Source organism: Sarcophilus harrisii, chromosome 4 (genome assembly GCF_902635505.1).
Source record: "Sarcophilus harrisii chromosome 4, mSarHar1.11, whole genome shotgun sequence".
Taxonomy (NCBI): domain Eukaryota; kingdom Metazoa; phylum Chordata; class Mammalia; order Dasyuromorphia; family Dasyuridae; genus Sarcophilus; species Sarcophilus harrisii.
The window spans coordinates 279,290,196-279,307,298 of NC_045429.1; the positions used below are offsets into that span (position 1 = coordinate 279,290,196).

General features: G+C 40.6%; 1 protein-coding gene across 3 annotated transcripts in view; it reads left to right on the forward strand.

Moving 5' to 3' along the window:
• Window positions 1-622: 622 nt before the first annotated feature.
• CPNE5 (copine 5) overlaps window positions 623-17,103 on the forward strand; it is a 188,706-nt gene continuing 172,225 nt past the window's right edge. For all 3 annotated transcript variants that reach the window (XM_031964965.1, XM_031964966.1, XM_031964967.1), the window contains exon 1: window positions 623-961. In XM_031964965.1, coding sequence (XP_031820825.1) covers window positions 867-961 — 95 coding nt within the window. In that variant the 5' untranslated portion in view covers window positions 623-866. The remainder of the gene's footprint in view (window positions 962-17,103) is intronic.

Consider the following 17,103-nt stretch of genomic DNA (forward strand, 5'->3'; position numbering starts at 1 on the left):
CTGGGAAGGGAAGGTGGCTGGAGCTGGGGAAATTTGATTTTCCCGCAGCCCGACTGCCTTGGAGCAGAAGAGGCGGCGCTCTCAGCCAGTTTCCCAACCCTGCTTGCCCGCTTGGATATTGGAGGGAGGCAAACCTTGGAGCCCGACCACGCAGCCACCTAGATCCCTGCGTCCTCCACTTCTCCAGCTCGGTTTCCCCTTTCTTCCTCCTCCGTCCCGCCCTCTCAGTTCTCCCATTCTCCTTTTAACCCCCCTCTTCCTGTCTTCCTCTTCAACACCCCTTTTCCCTTCTCCTCCAATACCCTTCTTTCCATCTCTCTCTCCAGCAACCCTCTCCTCTTCTTTGAGCCCCTCTCTCCATCTCCCTTTCACATTTTCTGAATCCCCGCGTCGCTCCTTCTCTCCCTCTGTCCCCTTATCTTATACTATCTCTTATTTTGTTCTATCTCCCACTCTCCATCGCTTTCCACTCCCTATTCCTATCTCCCTCTCCCTATCTTTGCCTCCCTCTTCCCATCTCCTTTTCCCCACCCATTTCCCCACATCTTTCTTCTTTTCCTCTCCCTGCTGCTGCTGTTGCTCTTTCTCCTCCTTTCCCTTTCCATATCCTCTGTTCTCCCTTCTCTTCATTCCCCCTCTTCCTCGCTTTCTCTTACTCTTCCTACACCCCTTTTCTATCTCCTTTCCCCCTCTCTGTCCTGCCCATCGTTCCTGAGTTGGGGGTGAGCTCAGCTGCACCCCGCATGCTGGTTCCACCCTATTAGCCCTAGAAGAAGCCCCCAAAGGCTTCATTTTGTCCACCCCCCCCCGAAAGGGGGCAGTAGGACAAAGTGGGTGGGTAATCGTGCTGGGGGCTTAGCCGGGCAATGGAGCAGCCGGAGGACATGGCGTCAGTGAGTGAGTTCGACTCCCTGGCCGGCAGCATACCAGCTACCAAAGTGGAGATCACCGTGTCCTGCAGGTGAGTGGCCGCGCTCTCCTAAATCACTGATAATGGCATTAGGAGACTGACAGACTCATTCAGCTCTCTTGGATTTTTTCTACCTCTAAACCCTAGTCAGGACTTTTCCTTCTTTTCCTCCATGGTTATTTCAGTATCCCCACCACACCTACTCCTTAAAGCTTGGTCCCTTAGGAACTCATATGTCTCTTCTCCTGGGTGTGCTAAACCTCTGCTTTGCCCAGTCCTGATCTCGCTCTCACCCAGTTTTTCTATTATCTCCTTCCTAGCTCTTAGTTGTGGAACCTGCTACGTGGGTATATTGGGGGAGGGGAGTCGGGGGAGGACCAGGTACAAATGATTCCTTAAGAATGAGGGTAGCCCAGATTAGATCAGGAAAGTTTGTGTTCTCTATTATGATTGTATAGAAAGCTAGAAAAAACACGGGAGGGAGGACAAGCACCTGAGGAAGGGGGAATGTATGGTGAAGCCCGAGGAGATGCAATTTCTGATATTTAGATTAGTCTTAGATTTGAAAACCTTCAGTCTAGTCCAGGTTTGTCTTTGAACAGCCCCCTCCCACATCCCAGTGTGAAGTTGTTGGTTCTAAGCTCCTCCATTCTATATTCCTTCATAGGTCTTCAGTCTCCCATGTTCTCTTCCAATTTGTTTCTAGTCTCAGCATCCCTTCCTACATCAACAGTTGTTCTCTGAAAAAGAAGGTTTGGTAAACTCCTGTCCACATTAAAGAAGATTGATCATTAACTGGGATCACAGCCTTTATCTAGAGGGATGGAATTTCTGATAGAAGCCAGAGGATGAGAAGCTTTTTTTTTTTTTTTTTTTGGTACTTCTTCCTAAATCACACCATGACATTATGGAATCATCACTTAAGATCAATGCCACTCTTGTTCTTGTGTCTCTAAGGTTCTTGAGCCTATCAGATAAATGGCCTTGCCTTAGGACAGCTTACAGTGAAGAAAGCTGATTGGCAAACAATATTTTCCAACCCAGCTTCTCTGCTAGCATTTGGAAAATATGGTGGGAATTGTAGGGATTTGGGGGTATGTGTGTGAGGGGTGTGTGTTCTGTATTCTGTCATACATCCAGTAGAATTGTCCCCTATAGCTTTGGCTTGAAAACATTTCATATCAGCCACATTCTAATCTAACACCCTTATCTCCAGAATTCCTTCAGAACCTTCTTCCCAATCATCTACCTCCCAGAAATATAAATATTATGTAGGTAGTAGGAAGAATGTTGTTCAAAGGGAGGGAACTAACCCTATGAATGGGGAAATTTGTCAAAAATGGGGGCTTCTCCCAAATTTTTGACATCTTATAGCCTAGGAAAGGAGAAAGGGAAGGATTAGTGTGAAGTCAGTCTAGTGGGAGGATTGCGGGTGCCATCAATCTTACTTAGGCCTTCATCACCTCCTAGATCCTATAAAACAACCTTCATATACTCTTTTCCATTTTCAATCCATCCTACACACTGCTTCTGAAATGGTCATCAAATACCATTTGTTTTTCGTGCCATGACCCTACTTCACGATTCTCTATTGCTAATTATGTTACATCTCACCTGCTCAGCTAGATTCAAAGCCCTTCTCATAATCTCCATATTTCATTATTCTTCTTTATCATTGTACTTTCAACCATTCATTCACTCAATATAAATTTGACTACCTACTCTGTGAAAATGGTTGTGATAATTCCTGCCTCCATGTCATGGTAGAGTATATGTCATCTCTCTATCCTTTCCCTAAAATGTATTCTTGATTTCTCTCTACTCATTTTTGCCTCCTCCCTTTCTTAAGAACAAGCCAGATAGTCTCTTTTATGGAGTCTTCCTCACAAATAGCACCCAATTTTGACCCAGCTTTTATTCTGTACCCCTTTGGCCCTTAGAATCTTGTAATTTAATATGGTGAGATTTGGGGAGAGAGAAAGAACTGTTAGAAATCAGAGCCTAGAGTTCGTAATCTTTTTTGGATCATGGATCACTTTGCCTGTTTAGGGGAAGCCTGTGATTCTCGGAATAATGCTTTTATTTTATTTGATTTTTTGGTAAGACAATCAGGTTAAGTGATTTGCCTTGGGTCACACAGCTAGTAAGTGTTAAATTTCTGAGGCTGGATTTGATCTCAGATCCTTCTGACTCCATCTGCTGTGTTCTATCCGCTGTGCCACCTAGCTGTCACAGAATAATGCTTTTAAAGGCATAAAATATATAAAGTTATCCCGAAAAAAATTATATAATGAAATACAGTTATCAAAATATATATATTTCAAAATTCCACAGACCACAGGTTAAGAATCTCAGATTTGATCCAACCCTCCATTATTATATAGAAGAAAAAGACCTAGGAAATGACAAGTGGCTTACTTGTAACTAGTCAGTTTGTAGGAAAACATAATTTGAACAGACAAGTGGCACAGAAGATAGAGCACTAGGCCTGGAATTCAGGAGGACCTGAGTTCAAATTTAGCCTCAGACATTTACTAGTTTACTCTGGGCAAGTCACTCTGCCCTGTTTATCTCAGTTTCTTCATCTGTGAGCTGGAGAAGGAAATGGGAAATGACTTGTGTTTTTGTCAAGAAAATCCCAAATAGATTGAACATGACTAAAATGACTGAAGGACAAAAATACGTTAGGCACTTAATAATGAATATTGCTTGTTAATTCCTTTCAGATATTCTTTCTGTGTAGGTTTCATTTCCTCTGAATAGATTATGGGTCTCTTGAGGAGAGAGACCTTCTCCCCATTATACTTACTCACTCTTATGAACTCACTTATTTCATGCCGTTTGTTATTAGTAGAATTGGGTCATAGATTGAGACAATCCCCTTAACTCTCCCTTTCACTCCAATACCTTCCTTCTACTAATCCCATTTTACTAATGAGGAATCTTTAGGCCAGGGAGTCAAGATGATTTGCCCAAGATTATACAGATAGCAGTAGCAGAGCCATGATTTAAATCATGTCCTATCCAATGCTCTTTCCATCAAACAACAACAGCTTCTACCTTGTCTCCAGAAATGCCTTATTTTAGGAACTTTGAGGGATGTCTGAGAGGCATTGGGAAGACCATTAGTTCTTGAGTTAGAGAATTTGAATTCAAATCCTTCTGGCATTTCAGTAACTTACTACTTCAGTGCCTTTGGGCAAGTCACTTAACTATTCTAAGGTTTAGTGTTCTAATTTATAAAATGGGGGCAAAGAATTGGACTATATGATTTCTAAAGTTCCGTCCGGCCCTAAATCTGTGATCCTACTATCAGTCTTTTTGAGCTGGAAGTGTCCTGAGGAGAGAACTAAGGTCCCTGGGGACATGATCAGAGGAGAATTAATTACGCGGCAGCACTAATAGAGGACCATTTATGTGGTGCAGTAGGTAGTGCATGGGGTTTACAATCATGTTCCTGAGTTCCAATCTGCCTTTAGACACTAGCAGTGTGATCCTGATAAGTCACTTAACCCTGTTTGCCTCAGTTTCCTCATTTGTCAAATGATATGGAGAAGGAAATGAGAAACTACTCCAGTATCCCTGACAAGAAAATCTCAAATGTAGTTACAAAGAGTCAGATGTGACTGACCGAACAACAACAACTAATAAAAGAACAGAGCAGAGGCAGAAAGGGAAGAGAGACATAGGGCTTTCTTATTTCTACTTTCAAGAAATCAAGCCATATTTTGTAGACAGTATTTGGGGGTGAGGATAAGAGAGTAGAAGAGAGAAAAGAGTAGCATGATGCAGGGGTGGGCTTGTATTTATAAACATCTTTTTGCCTCATTAAGGTGTCTAGGGCTCTTTGTTGGAGGCTTAAAGTAAGATGGGGAAGAAGGAATGGAGAGTAGGGCAGGAAATGCTGGGAAATACTCTTGGAGGAGCAGAGCCTCCATGGTACTCATAGAGCAGAAAACAATACCATAAGGAGTGTGTGTGTGTGTGTGTGTGTGTGTGTGTGTGTGTCTGGGTGTGTCTGGGTGTGTTTTCTACTCTAGAGCATCATCTGTGACACCAGGTTGATAGGTTGGGAATGCAAGAGAGATAACAGTCCTGATGAAGAGAGGAGAGAAGATAAGGACAGAGATTTGAGGGAGGTAGCAGCTGCCCTCAGTGCTAGGGTTTAGAGGTAGGGAAAGCTTTTCCAGAGTGGGAACAAAATGTTTTCAAGAAGATAATCGTAATCATAGAAAATCTGGGCACAAGATTTAGAGCTAGAAGAGACCTTTGAGATTAGCAAAGAGAAACTGATATTTAGACTTTTAAAAAATTTTATTTTTCTCGAGGGTTTTTTGGGGGGTGGGAGGTAGAAATCTATGTTTTCTTTTGCAACATGACTTTTATGGAAATATTTTGCATAATTTCACATTTGTCTTCCCAATGAGGGAGAGGGTGGGGAGAGAGGAAGGGAGAGAATCTGGAACTCAGAAGTTTTAAAAACAAATGTTAAAATTGTTATATATGTAACTGGGAAATAAAAAAATCAAATAAATGGGAAAAACCCTAATGCCTAGGGAAGAAAAATGACTTGTTTAAAATCAATATCAGAACTGGAATTTGAACTCAGGTCCTCTGACTTCAGATTCCTTGATCTTTCTACTGACCCATGATTTCTTATTCAGTAGCTAAGTTCATTTCATAAGCTCATAGTATCATAGACTCAGGACTGGAAGGACTTTAGAAATTATTGAGTTCAAACCCTTCATTTTACTGTGCGGCCTGGAAAGTAAAATTACTTGCTTAAGGGGACTACATGAAACAAATGGCAGAGTGAGGATTTGAATTCAGGTCCTCTCATTCCAAATCCTGAATCCCTTCTCCTACACCATACTATTTCTTACCATACTTTACAGGCTCTGCCTGGATCTGCTTACTTATAGTCATAACCAGCCATAACCAAAAGGTACATGAGGTCGCTTGTTCCCTTTGTTTGTTTTTAATTTTTTTATTATTTAAAACTTTTTGAATTTTTTCATTCCATTCATTTTCAGATATGTATCACTTTCCCTCTCCTACATGATGAGGCAACCCTTTTCCCCCCAATTAAATGAGAAAGAAAAAAGGCAGTTTAGTAAAACTGCATATTGAATATCTAATAGTGTATGCAACATTTTTTATCCATAGTCTTCCACCTCTGAAATGAAAAGTTTGAAATGAAAAGGAGGAAAGGAAGAGGCTTGACCCTACCTATTTCTATAGATCTGTGTTAAATGAGGAGAACCTAGCAGTAGGGAAAAGGCAGGGTCATTTCTGAGGCCCAATTCAATAAACATACATTAATTATTGATGAACCACCATATAGGTAGCTCAATGGATATAGCATTGAGACTGGAGTCAGAAAAACCTGAGTTCAAATATGACATCAAACACTTACTAGTTATTTAACCTCTGTTTGTCTTAATCCAATAGATAAGGAAATGGCTAACTACTCTAAAGAAAACCCCATGGACATTATAGTCCATAGGATCACAAAGAATTAGATACCACAGTACAAATGTGGACGGAATCCTAGACACACAGAGAGATACAAAGTCTCTTCTTTCCCAGAGCCTGTAGTTGGGTAGGAGAATAAGACACAAACAACAGTAACCATAGTATATGAAGTAATATGGCACAGTCTCATTGAAAGAGCATTGGACTTGCAGTACAAAGACACAAAACTGGATCTCAGTATGCTGATAGGGCAGTTACTTAACCAAAATCTCAGGGTTGATAATGGCTGCCCTACCTCCCTCGTAAAGTTGTGATGGGTCAACTTTAGAGCCCTACAGAAGTGTGAATTGTTCTAATGAGAGGCAGTGTTGTAGAGAGGAGAGAACATTGGCCCCCTGGTCAGATTGGAAAGGACTACAGATGCCATTTGAGCAGTGGAGAGGCATAGTGAATGGAGCACCAGGCCTGGAGTTAGGAAGAAGACTCATCATCTTGAGTTCAAATCCAGCCTCAGGTATTTACTAGTTGTATGACCCTGAGTAAGTCACTTTACCCTGTTTTCCTCAATTTTCTCATCTGGAGAAGTTTCCTCATAATTTGGAGAAAGAAACAGCAAATCACTCCAGTAGTCTGCCAAGAAAATCCCAAATGGGATCATAAAGAGGTGAACACAACTGAACAGCAACAATAACATCCAACAGATACAATTTAAACCCACTTCTTCTCCAGTAGAAACCCCTTTCACAATATCCCCATCAAATGGTCACATCTAGCCTCTGCTTTTAGACTTCTGGGAATGGGGAATTTATTGTCTCTGTTGATGGTCTATTCCACTTCTGAGCTATTATTTATAAAGTACTTACTTAGCACAGTTCTTGGCACCACTGGTTATTTAACAAATGTTTCCTCTTCTCCTTCTCTCTTTTTATACATCTCTAATTGTTAAAACTTTTAAAAATCTCCATTACTTCTAGCCTATTTGCCTCTGGAATTCCCACCCATTATTCTTAGCTCTGCTCTGTAGGACTAAACAAAACCAATTTTATCCTTCCTTCGACTTGTGGCTGTTTAATTATTTTCAATTGTGTATTCCTTTGTGAACCCATTTTGGGTTTCTTGGCAAAGATACTGGAGTAGTTTTTCTTTCCTTCTCCAATTCATTTTATAGATAAGGAAACTGAGCCAAGTAGGGGAAAGTGACTTTTTCAGGGTCATATAACTAGGAAGTGTCCAAAGCCAGATTTGAACTCAGGAAGATTAGTGTTCCCGATTCTAAGCCAGTGCACTATTCACCATGCCACCTTACTGCCTCCTTCACTTGTTAGCCCTTTATAAACTTGAAGAAAGCTACATTTGTTTCCCCTCTTCCCCATGTCTTTTCTAACTTAAGTCTTAACTGACATACACAGAAAGAGCTTTAAGGTTTACAAAGTGCTTTATATACCTTGATGGAGAGTTAGTTGTCAACTGTAAAGCTCCTGTATATAATTATATTAATATAAATAGTTGTAGTTTCTAGCACTAGGGCTCAGGAAGGAAATTTTTGGGCAGGCTGGCCCTTAGGATTACAATACAGAAACAGTTTGCCTTCTCCCCATTCGTGTAGGCTTGTTGGCCTCTTTCTCCTGCCTTCACAGATAGTCTTAAGCTGTTTGCCTAAGCATGCATCTTTGAGATGAGCAACCTGAGAGAGAGGGGGAGGAGCCCAAAGAACTCTGAGGCAAAGGAGAGGAAAATATCCAAGCAGACACCTAGCCTGGGAAGAATTCTCTATCTGCCTCCATAACCTAAGGCAGTAGTGGGCCACCTTTTCTATGTGACATTACATTCTTCTATTTCTTGTTGAGAGCTAGGGAGATGGACTGGGAGGAGAGGTTGGAAGCAAGACTAATTGTTTGGGGACAAAGCACTCGGGAGGAGGGTAGTGTTACTAAGAGGGTTTTATGGAGGGTGGGAGGGCACTAACTGGAATCTCCCTGGCAGGGAATGGGATCTGACAGGCAGTATGCTATCTTGGATGCACAAGTCATTAATTGCCAGGCCCAGCCAAAGAAGGCAGGGTTATCTTTTGAGTGATGGGACAACCAGTAAAAAGTTGAGCATTCTCATTGATCTTTTTAGATTACAGGTAAAATCTGTGTTTTACAAAGGTTGGGATGTTATGGAGAAAATTCAGAGGGTCAAAATAACCTGGTCTATGGACATCCAAGAGTGATGGGGTCTGGCCCCAATGTTGTTGTTTAGTAATTTTCCAGTTATGTCTGACTTTTCATCACCTCTTTTGGGGTTTTCTTGGAAAGATCCTGGAGTGGTTTGATATTTCCTTCTTGAATTCATTTTACAAATGAGGAAACTGAGGGTGAAGTGATTTGTCCAGTCTCACACAGCTAATAAGTGTTTGAGGATCTATTTGAACTTAAATTCTCCTGACTCCAGATCTGGAACTCTATTCACTAGGCTATCCATATGCCCTGGTACATAGTAGGTGCTATATAAATGCTACTTGTTATTGGGGAACTTTTATTATTAGAAAATTCCTTAAATCTGAAAACTGTTGGCCTTGTACCATCTACTCATTTGTCCTATTTTGGCCCTCTGAGGTCAAGCTCATTCACATGATAGTTCTTTGCTTTTAAAGATTGTTGTTGTCTCTACCCTCCCCTCCCCATTCTCCTCCCAAACTTTTAAGTCTTTTCTTCTCTTAACTGAAAATCGAAAACCCCTGGTTCTTTAATTGCTTTCATGTGACAGATTCCAGACAATTTCCAATTCCCTAGTCTTGTCACTTTACTCTGGGTGGATGGCCAACAACTGTAATAAGAAAATTCTCCTTTCACTCATTTGTTCAACAGACATTTCCTATACCATCCAATTAGCAAGTGACTATTGTGTGGGAAACGCTGTCCTAGGTACTTACCCTCACAATGATAACATTTTACTAAGGGAATACAGCATGTAAGCATGCTGTACCATGCAGGAGAGTCAGCCTAAAAATTCCCTGAAGGAGTTGCTACATGAGAACTTTGAAGGAAGCTAGAGATTTCAAGATGTGGAAGTGAAAAGCAAATGTAAGCCAGAAGTGGTAGAATAGCCTATGCAAGGCCCTTAAAGCAGAAGATGGAGTGCCAAATTCTGGGAACATGGAGTGGCTAGTTGGGCTGAAATGTAGAGAAAGTGAAGGGGAATAATGTGTAGTAAGCCTAGAAGAGTAGTCCAGAGTTTGATTGTGAAGGACTTTAAAAATGCTGAGCTGAGACGTTTGTATTTAGCTAGATGCACCAGAGAGCCATTGAAATTTCTTAAGCAGAAAAGTAACAAAGTCTGACATGCTTTAGGAAGATTTTTTTGGAAGCTGTATAAAAGATGGATTATGTTTTAGATGCTGGAGGAGGTATGATATTTGGATAAGAGATCAATTTTCACATAGAACTTGTCACTGACAAAATTTGTCTTCTTGTAATTCCCACATATTGGAGCAATTTGGAATTTTTTCTCATTGGATATAAGAACATACTAGGGATGTGGTACAGGATGGAGGTGGGGTAGAAATCAGACAGATTTTCTTAATTGTTGGTTACCTGAGGCTTAGATCTTTCTGGGTGGACTTCCCTAAATATAAAAAGTATAATTGTTCACAAATTGTATAATGGTTACCTGGGCTTGCAAATTCTCAGAACTTTGACCTCAGTTAAAAAAATCATTAACTGAAATGGTATCTGGATGTGTTTGCTTTATTTTGGTAATGTAGGATATAGTAGAAAAAAAGGATCTGGTGATCTGGTTTTGAATTCTTACTCTGTGTGATTAAGAGTAAATTCTTTAATTTCCCTGGGCCTCAGTTTTCTCATTTGGAAAAAAAAAGAACAACACTGACAACTACCTAATTCACAGAGCCATGGTGAAGAGAGTGCTTTGTAAAGCATAACTTTATTAACAATGAGTGTGACTCATTGTTATTATTGGGAAGAAGCTTTCTTTATTTTCTGTATCATCAAAGCTGGCATGAGGGGTGAGCAAATGTTTCTGATATTTCTACTGGAATTTATTTCCTTACCTATGCTCTTGCTGTAATCTTCTTTAGCCAATGACTAAATAGCATTTATTAGGCGCCTATTGTATTCCAAGCCCTGTGCTAGATTTTGTGACTTCTACTACTACTACTACTAGAATTTATTTCCTTATCTATGTTCTTATTATAATCTTCTTTAACCAACTGACTAAATAGCAATTATTAGGTGTCTACTATATTTCAAGCTCTGGGCTAGGTTCTGGTATTTTCACCAGAATTTTTTCCCTTATCAATGTTCTTGCTGTAATCTTCTTTAACCAAGTGACTAAACAATATTTATTAGGTGCCTACTATATTCCAAGTCCTGTCTGAGGTTCTGGAGAGAGAGAAACAATGATGAAAAAGTTCTTGCCCTCAAGGGGTTTATATTCTATGGGGATATAGAATATAGAATATGTAATGTTACATATTACATATGTATTTTACATATTACATATAACATATATGTAAAATATACTCAAAGCAATGGGGTAGGAAACACTAACAAATGGAAAACCAGGCGGCATTTGAGCTGAATCCTGAATGAAGCTAGGGATTCTAAAAGGTGGAGATGAGAGAGTGACTGCCTGGGGCAAAGGTAAGGGGATGGGAAATGAACATTGTGTGTTTGCTTAGAGTATTAAGTGTGTGAAGTAATGAATGTGTAATAAGGCAGATCTCAGATTATGCAAAGCTTTAGGTGCCAAATAGAAGAATCTGTAATTGCCCAGAGGTGAGAGGGTAACATTGCCAGCCGTATGTTTCAGGAATATTACTTTGGGATCTGTGAGAACAAAGGCAGATCTGAGGCCAGAAGACCAACTAGGGCAATAGTCCAGGTAAGAGGTGACGGGAACTTGAGTTAGGATGGTTGCTGGGTGAATGGATAGAGGGAAATAGATGTGAGAAATTTTGTGTAGGTGGATTTGACAAGACTTAGAAACTGATGGAATATGGGGTGAGGGTGAGGGAAGAGTTGAAGATGACACTGAGATTATGAACTTTAATTACTGGAAAAATTTGATGCCTTTGATAAAAATAGGAAAATTTGGATGCGGGGTGAAAATAGTAATCACATTTTTAGGTTTGCAAAGTGCTTTGCCCTATCCCACTGATCCACATAACAACCCTGTGATTTGTTATTAATATCTTCTTTTTACATATGAAAAAACTGAGGAATAATAGAGGTTACTTGCCCAGGGTCCTACAGTTAATAGGTTTTTGAAGCAAAATATAAATACAGATTTTTTTTGTCTCAGAAAACAAAATTCTAGCCATTCCTTCATATAAGGGTGGGTTTGAGAGCAAAGATAGTGATATCTCTTTCAGACATGTTGTATTAAAAATGTCTGTGAGACATTGAATTGGAAATATCCAATAAACCTTTGGAGGTTTGGGGACTCATCATCCCTTTCAATGAGAGACAGGTCCTAATCTCTGTGATGAGGAGAAAGAGCTAGCTTTGGAATTCACTCTAGCACTTCTATTGATTTACTTTAAGCTTTCAGTAAAGGGGACTTGTCATCCTATTTTGTTGTTGGTGAGTTGTTTTTCACTCATAGCTGCTTCTCTGTGACTTCATTTTCTTGGCAGAGATACTGAAATGGTTTGTCATTTCCTTCTCCAGCTCATTTTACAGGTGAGGAAACTGAGGCAAACAGGATAAAATAACCTTTTCAGGGTCATATGGCTAGTAAGTGTTTGAGACAGAATATGAATTCAGGAAGATGTGTTTTTCTGTTTCCACTGTGTCACTTATGCTGAAGTTTTACACAATTAGAATGTTTTCAGGCTCTCTATTAGATTTTCCACACATATACATCCTGTCCTCCCACTCTGAACCTTAGATTGTAAAGCTTAGAACTTGAAGGAATTTATTCCATTCTCCCCATTTTACAGATAACAAAACAGTCCTAGAGGAGGGAAATGTCCTGTCCTAGGTCACACACAAATTTTTTTTTTTTAATTTAATAGCCTTTAATTTACAGGATATATACATGGGTAACTTTACAGCATTAACAATTGCCAAACCTCTTGTTCCAATTTTTCACCTCTTACCCCCCCCCACCCCCTCCCCTAAATGGCAGGATGACCAGTAGATGTTAAATATATTAAAATATAACTTAGATACACAATAAGTATACATGACCAAAACATTATTTTGCTGTACAAAAAGAATCAGACTCTGAATTATTGTACAATTAGCTTGTGAAGGAAATCAAAGATGCAGGTGTGCATAAATATAGGGACTGGGAATTCAATGTAATGGTTTTTAGTCATCTCCCAGAGTTCTTTTTCTGGGTATAGCTAGTTCAGTTCATTACTGCTCCATTAGAAATGATTTGGTTGATCTCGTTGCTGAGGATGGCCTGATCTATCAGGACTGGTCATCATCTAGTATTGTTGTTGAAGTATATAATGATCTCCTGGTCCTGCTCATTTCACTTAGCATCAGTTCGTGTAAGTCTCTCCAGGCCTTTCTGAAATCATCCTGTTGGTCATTTCTTACAGAACAGTAATATTCCATAATTTTCATATACCACAATTTATTCAGCCATTCTCCAACTGATGGACATCCATTCAGTTTCCAGTTTCTAGCCACTACAAAAAGGGCTGCCACAAACATTCGTGCACATACAGGTCCCTTTCCCTTCTTTATAATCTCTTTGGGATATAATCCCAGTAGTAACACTGCTGGATCAAAGGGTATGCACAGTTTGATAACTTTTTGAGCATAGTTCCAAACTACTCTCCAAAATGGTTGGATTCGTTCACAACTCCACCAACAATGAATCAATGTCCCAGTTTTCCCACATCCCCTCCAACAATCATCATTATTTTTTCCTGTCATCTTAGCCAATCTGACAGGTGGTCACACACAAATTTTAACTGATGGAACTGGAACTAGAAATCTGGTGTATTACAGTAGGAATTCCTTTTACAAATGCTTCCACCTCTCAAATTCTGTCATTCTGTCTCATGAATCTTACATCCTGGGCCTCTTTCCACTATCCTCTACTGCCTCAGAGATCATGAGGCCATGTTGTCCATTTCCCTATTTTATAGATGAAGGACCTGAGACCCAGAGTCAGAAAATGCCCTTACCTAAAGTAGAATTTGAACTCAGGTCCTCGGACTCAAAAATCCAGGCTTCTTTCCACTGTATCACATGGAACCCTAATAGATGTCTCCTCCTACCTTAAACTTTCATTCCTATAATGCTAGACTCAAACCAAATATATTTAATCTAGGTTCAACATCCAACTCAGACACTTATTGATTGGCACTACAGTTACGTCTCTTAATTTCCTTCAGCCTCAATTTACTTGTCTGGGAAATGGGGATGTTGATACCGTTATGAGGTTCAGTGGCGATAATGGTAGCATGTGAAGCAATTTGCGGATCTTGTTTATGATTATAATTATTATCCCATCAAGGATTATTTAGAGTCCCTCAGGTGGGCAAGGCATTCAGCTGCGCTAAGCATGTGCAACAGGAAGGGCTAGACCCAGGAGAATCAGAATACAGAGAAACTGGCCTTAATTATAAATCTGCCGACAAATGTTTGCTGAGCACCTCGGACGGCAGCCAAGCAGCGTGCTAAGTGATCAACTTCGGCGGACCATGAAATACATCCTAGGGATATTTCCTTTGTGGGAGATGAGAGCACACAGTGATGCAACTGGGGAGGGGAGGGTGAGGCTCCTTTCCCAACTTTCTTTTCCACTGAGTTGCCCAATGAGGCCAGATGGGAAAGAGACTCTACAGAACCATAGCTCAGGTCTGCCTGTGACTGTTGGAAGCCCGATTAAGTTAGACATAATGCGCGTGTGCGTAGGTTGTTACCTTTAGCCTGTTGAATCTCCAGGGGCAAGGACAGAGTTTCCTGCTTAATAAAAAAAATGGTGAGGATCAATCAGTCAGTTAAAGAGCATTTATTAATCCATTTTTCTGTGTCATATACTACCCTCACGGGAGCTTACATTCTAATAGACGAGACAATATGAGAGATACGTATTATGGGGTATTGATTATATATCACATTATGTCTAATATGTATGTAAATATTATATATGAAACATATTGTGTAAATTGTATGTCATTTTATGTACGTATCCTATGTATGTATAGCACATATTAAGGAGCATATGTGTATATGTGTGTATACACATGTAGTTGTTTTTTCGATTATCTCTGATGCTTTATGACCCCTTTTGGGGTTTACTTGGAGGAGATAGTGGAGTGGTTTGCAATTTTCTTTTCCAGCTAATTTTATAGAAGAAGGAACTGAGGCAAACAGGGTAAAATGACTTGCCAGGGTCACACAGCTAGTAAGTATCTGAAGCTGGATTTAAACTCACATCTCCTTGACTCCAGGCTACTCCGCTGTGTGGATATGTGTGTATGGCATGTGTATGTACATGCACACATATACACATAGAGACATACATGAGGCAGCTAGGTAGTGCCATAGTGCATAGAGAGGTGGACTTGGAGTCAAAAAGACTCATCTTCTGAGTTCAAATCCAGCCTCAGACACTTCTGGGATCCTGGGCAAGTCTCTTCACCCTGTTCAGCTTAGTTTCCTCATCTATAAAATGAGCTAGAGAAGGAAATGGCAAACCATGCCATTATCTCTGCTAAGAAAACCCTAAAATGTGGTCATAAAGAGTCAGATACAACTGAGCAACAACAATATACACACATATGTATAATATATATGCATATATATTTGTGTGTACATATTTATATATACTTACATTTATTAACATTTGAAGAACTCTAAGACATTCGTTAGAATTGAGAACTTCTCTACATAGTCTCAGATTTAGCACCAGAAGGGAACTTAGAGGCCATCAAAGCCCACCCCTCTAATTTTATAGATAAGGAAACTGAGGTCTGTAGTAGGGAAGAGCCTTGCTTAAAGTCTTATAGCTAGTAAATGTCTGAAGTGAGATTTAACCTCAGGTCATTCCTAATTCTGAAGCCCAGTCCGGTATCCACTACTTTTTGGTCTCAGGATCTTTTTGCACTCTTAAAAATTATTGAGGACCCCAAAGAGCTTTTGTTTATGTGAGTTAGATCTATTGATATTAATTTGTGTAAAATGTACTAGTATTAAGAGAAATGGTTTTGACCTCCAGGATTCCCTGAAAGACTCTTGGGCACTTCTGGGGGTCCCTGGACTAACCACATTGTGAGAGTCACTGCCCTGCCCTATGGAGAACCCCTCCAATCTCATGGGGAGCTTGCATGGGCGCTGTTTCTCTCCCCCATTTCCCTGGGAGTTGTTGGAGGACAGAAAGGTGCTATACCTGATCGTAACAATAATAATTAGTATTAGGAAAATGCAGCATGGTGTAGTGAATGGAGAGCCAGATTCAGAGGCAGAAAGACCTAGGTTCAAGCCCACCTTTGACATTCACTGGTTGTATGACCCTGGGCACTTTACCTCTCAGGCTCCCAGGCAACTTTCTAAGACTATAAATGGCAGAGAAGATGCTGTTTTATACTTGTACTAAGAGTTTCCTTACCAGGAGTTCCCCACCTGCATGGACCTAATGGTGATTATCGTGACAACTTACATTTGCACTTTAAGGTTTTCAGAGCTTCTATTCATCAGACTAATGGTTCCACTAAGACAGGGACTGTGTCTATCCTAGCAGACTGGTGCTACCTGAGGGCAGGCTGAAGCTGTCTTGCCTAGTACAACAAAGACTGCCCAACTTGCACTATTTTAATTGCCAGATCTCTTCTAAAATAACTGCCCAACAGTCTCTGAATCTCTCTCTGTCTCTGCCTCTGACTTTTCTTTTTCTGTCTCTCTGTCTCTGTCTTTCTCTTTCTCTGTCTCATCTTTTTCTTGCATCTCTCCCTCTCCCTTTCTCTCCTCTTCCCTTCTCTTCTCTCCTCTCCCTTCCTCTCTTCTCCTCTCCTCTCCATATCTCTCTCTTTCTCCGTCCCTACCTCTTTCTATCTGTCTCTGTCTCTTTCTCTCTCCCTTCTCTCTTCTCCTCTCTGTTTCTCTGTCCGTCTCACTGTTGCCATCTCTGCTCTTTCTCCTCTCCTCTCTTCTCTTATTCTCTCCTCTCCCTCTTCTTTTCTCTTCTCTTCCCTCCTTCCTTCCTTCCTTTTCTCTCCTTCCCTCCCTCCCTATTTTCTTCTCTCTCCCTCTCCCTCTTTTTCTCCCTCCCGCCTTCTGCTTCTGCTTTCTCTGTCTCTGTCTCTTTCTGTTTCTACCTCTGCTCCTGTCTCTTTGTCTCTATGTATGTCTCTGTCTCTGTCTTTGTCTCTGTCTCTGTCTCTCTCTTTCTCTCTCTCTGTCTCTGTCTCCCACTCCCTCTCCTCTCTATCCCCTTCTCTTTTCCCTCTTCCTTTTCTCCCTCTTTCCCCTCATCCCAAAGCCTTATAACCTTGCTGCTCTGGTGGAATAGTGATTTTTTTGGCTGCCCTGAGTTGGAAGTGAATTCCTTGTGCATTTGTCTTTCAAGCACTCTAGGGAGAAGGGCCTCTGGCTGCTGGCACCTCTGCTCTGCCTGCCTGGCCTTGATTTATGGAATAAAAGAGACAAAGCTCTGGGCTTTTGTGTTGAGAGCTTAAGGGTTTTTCTTTCTTTTGGAAAAAATAATTTTTCCTGGGAAAAAAAATGCCCTTTGAGCTCTCCAGAAGC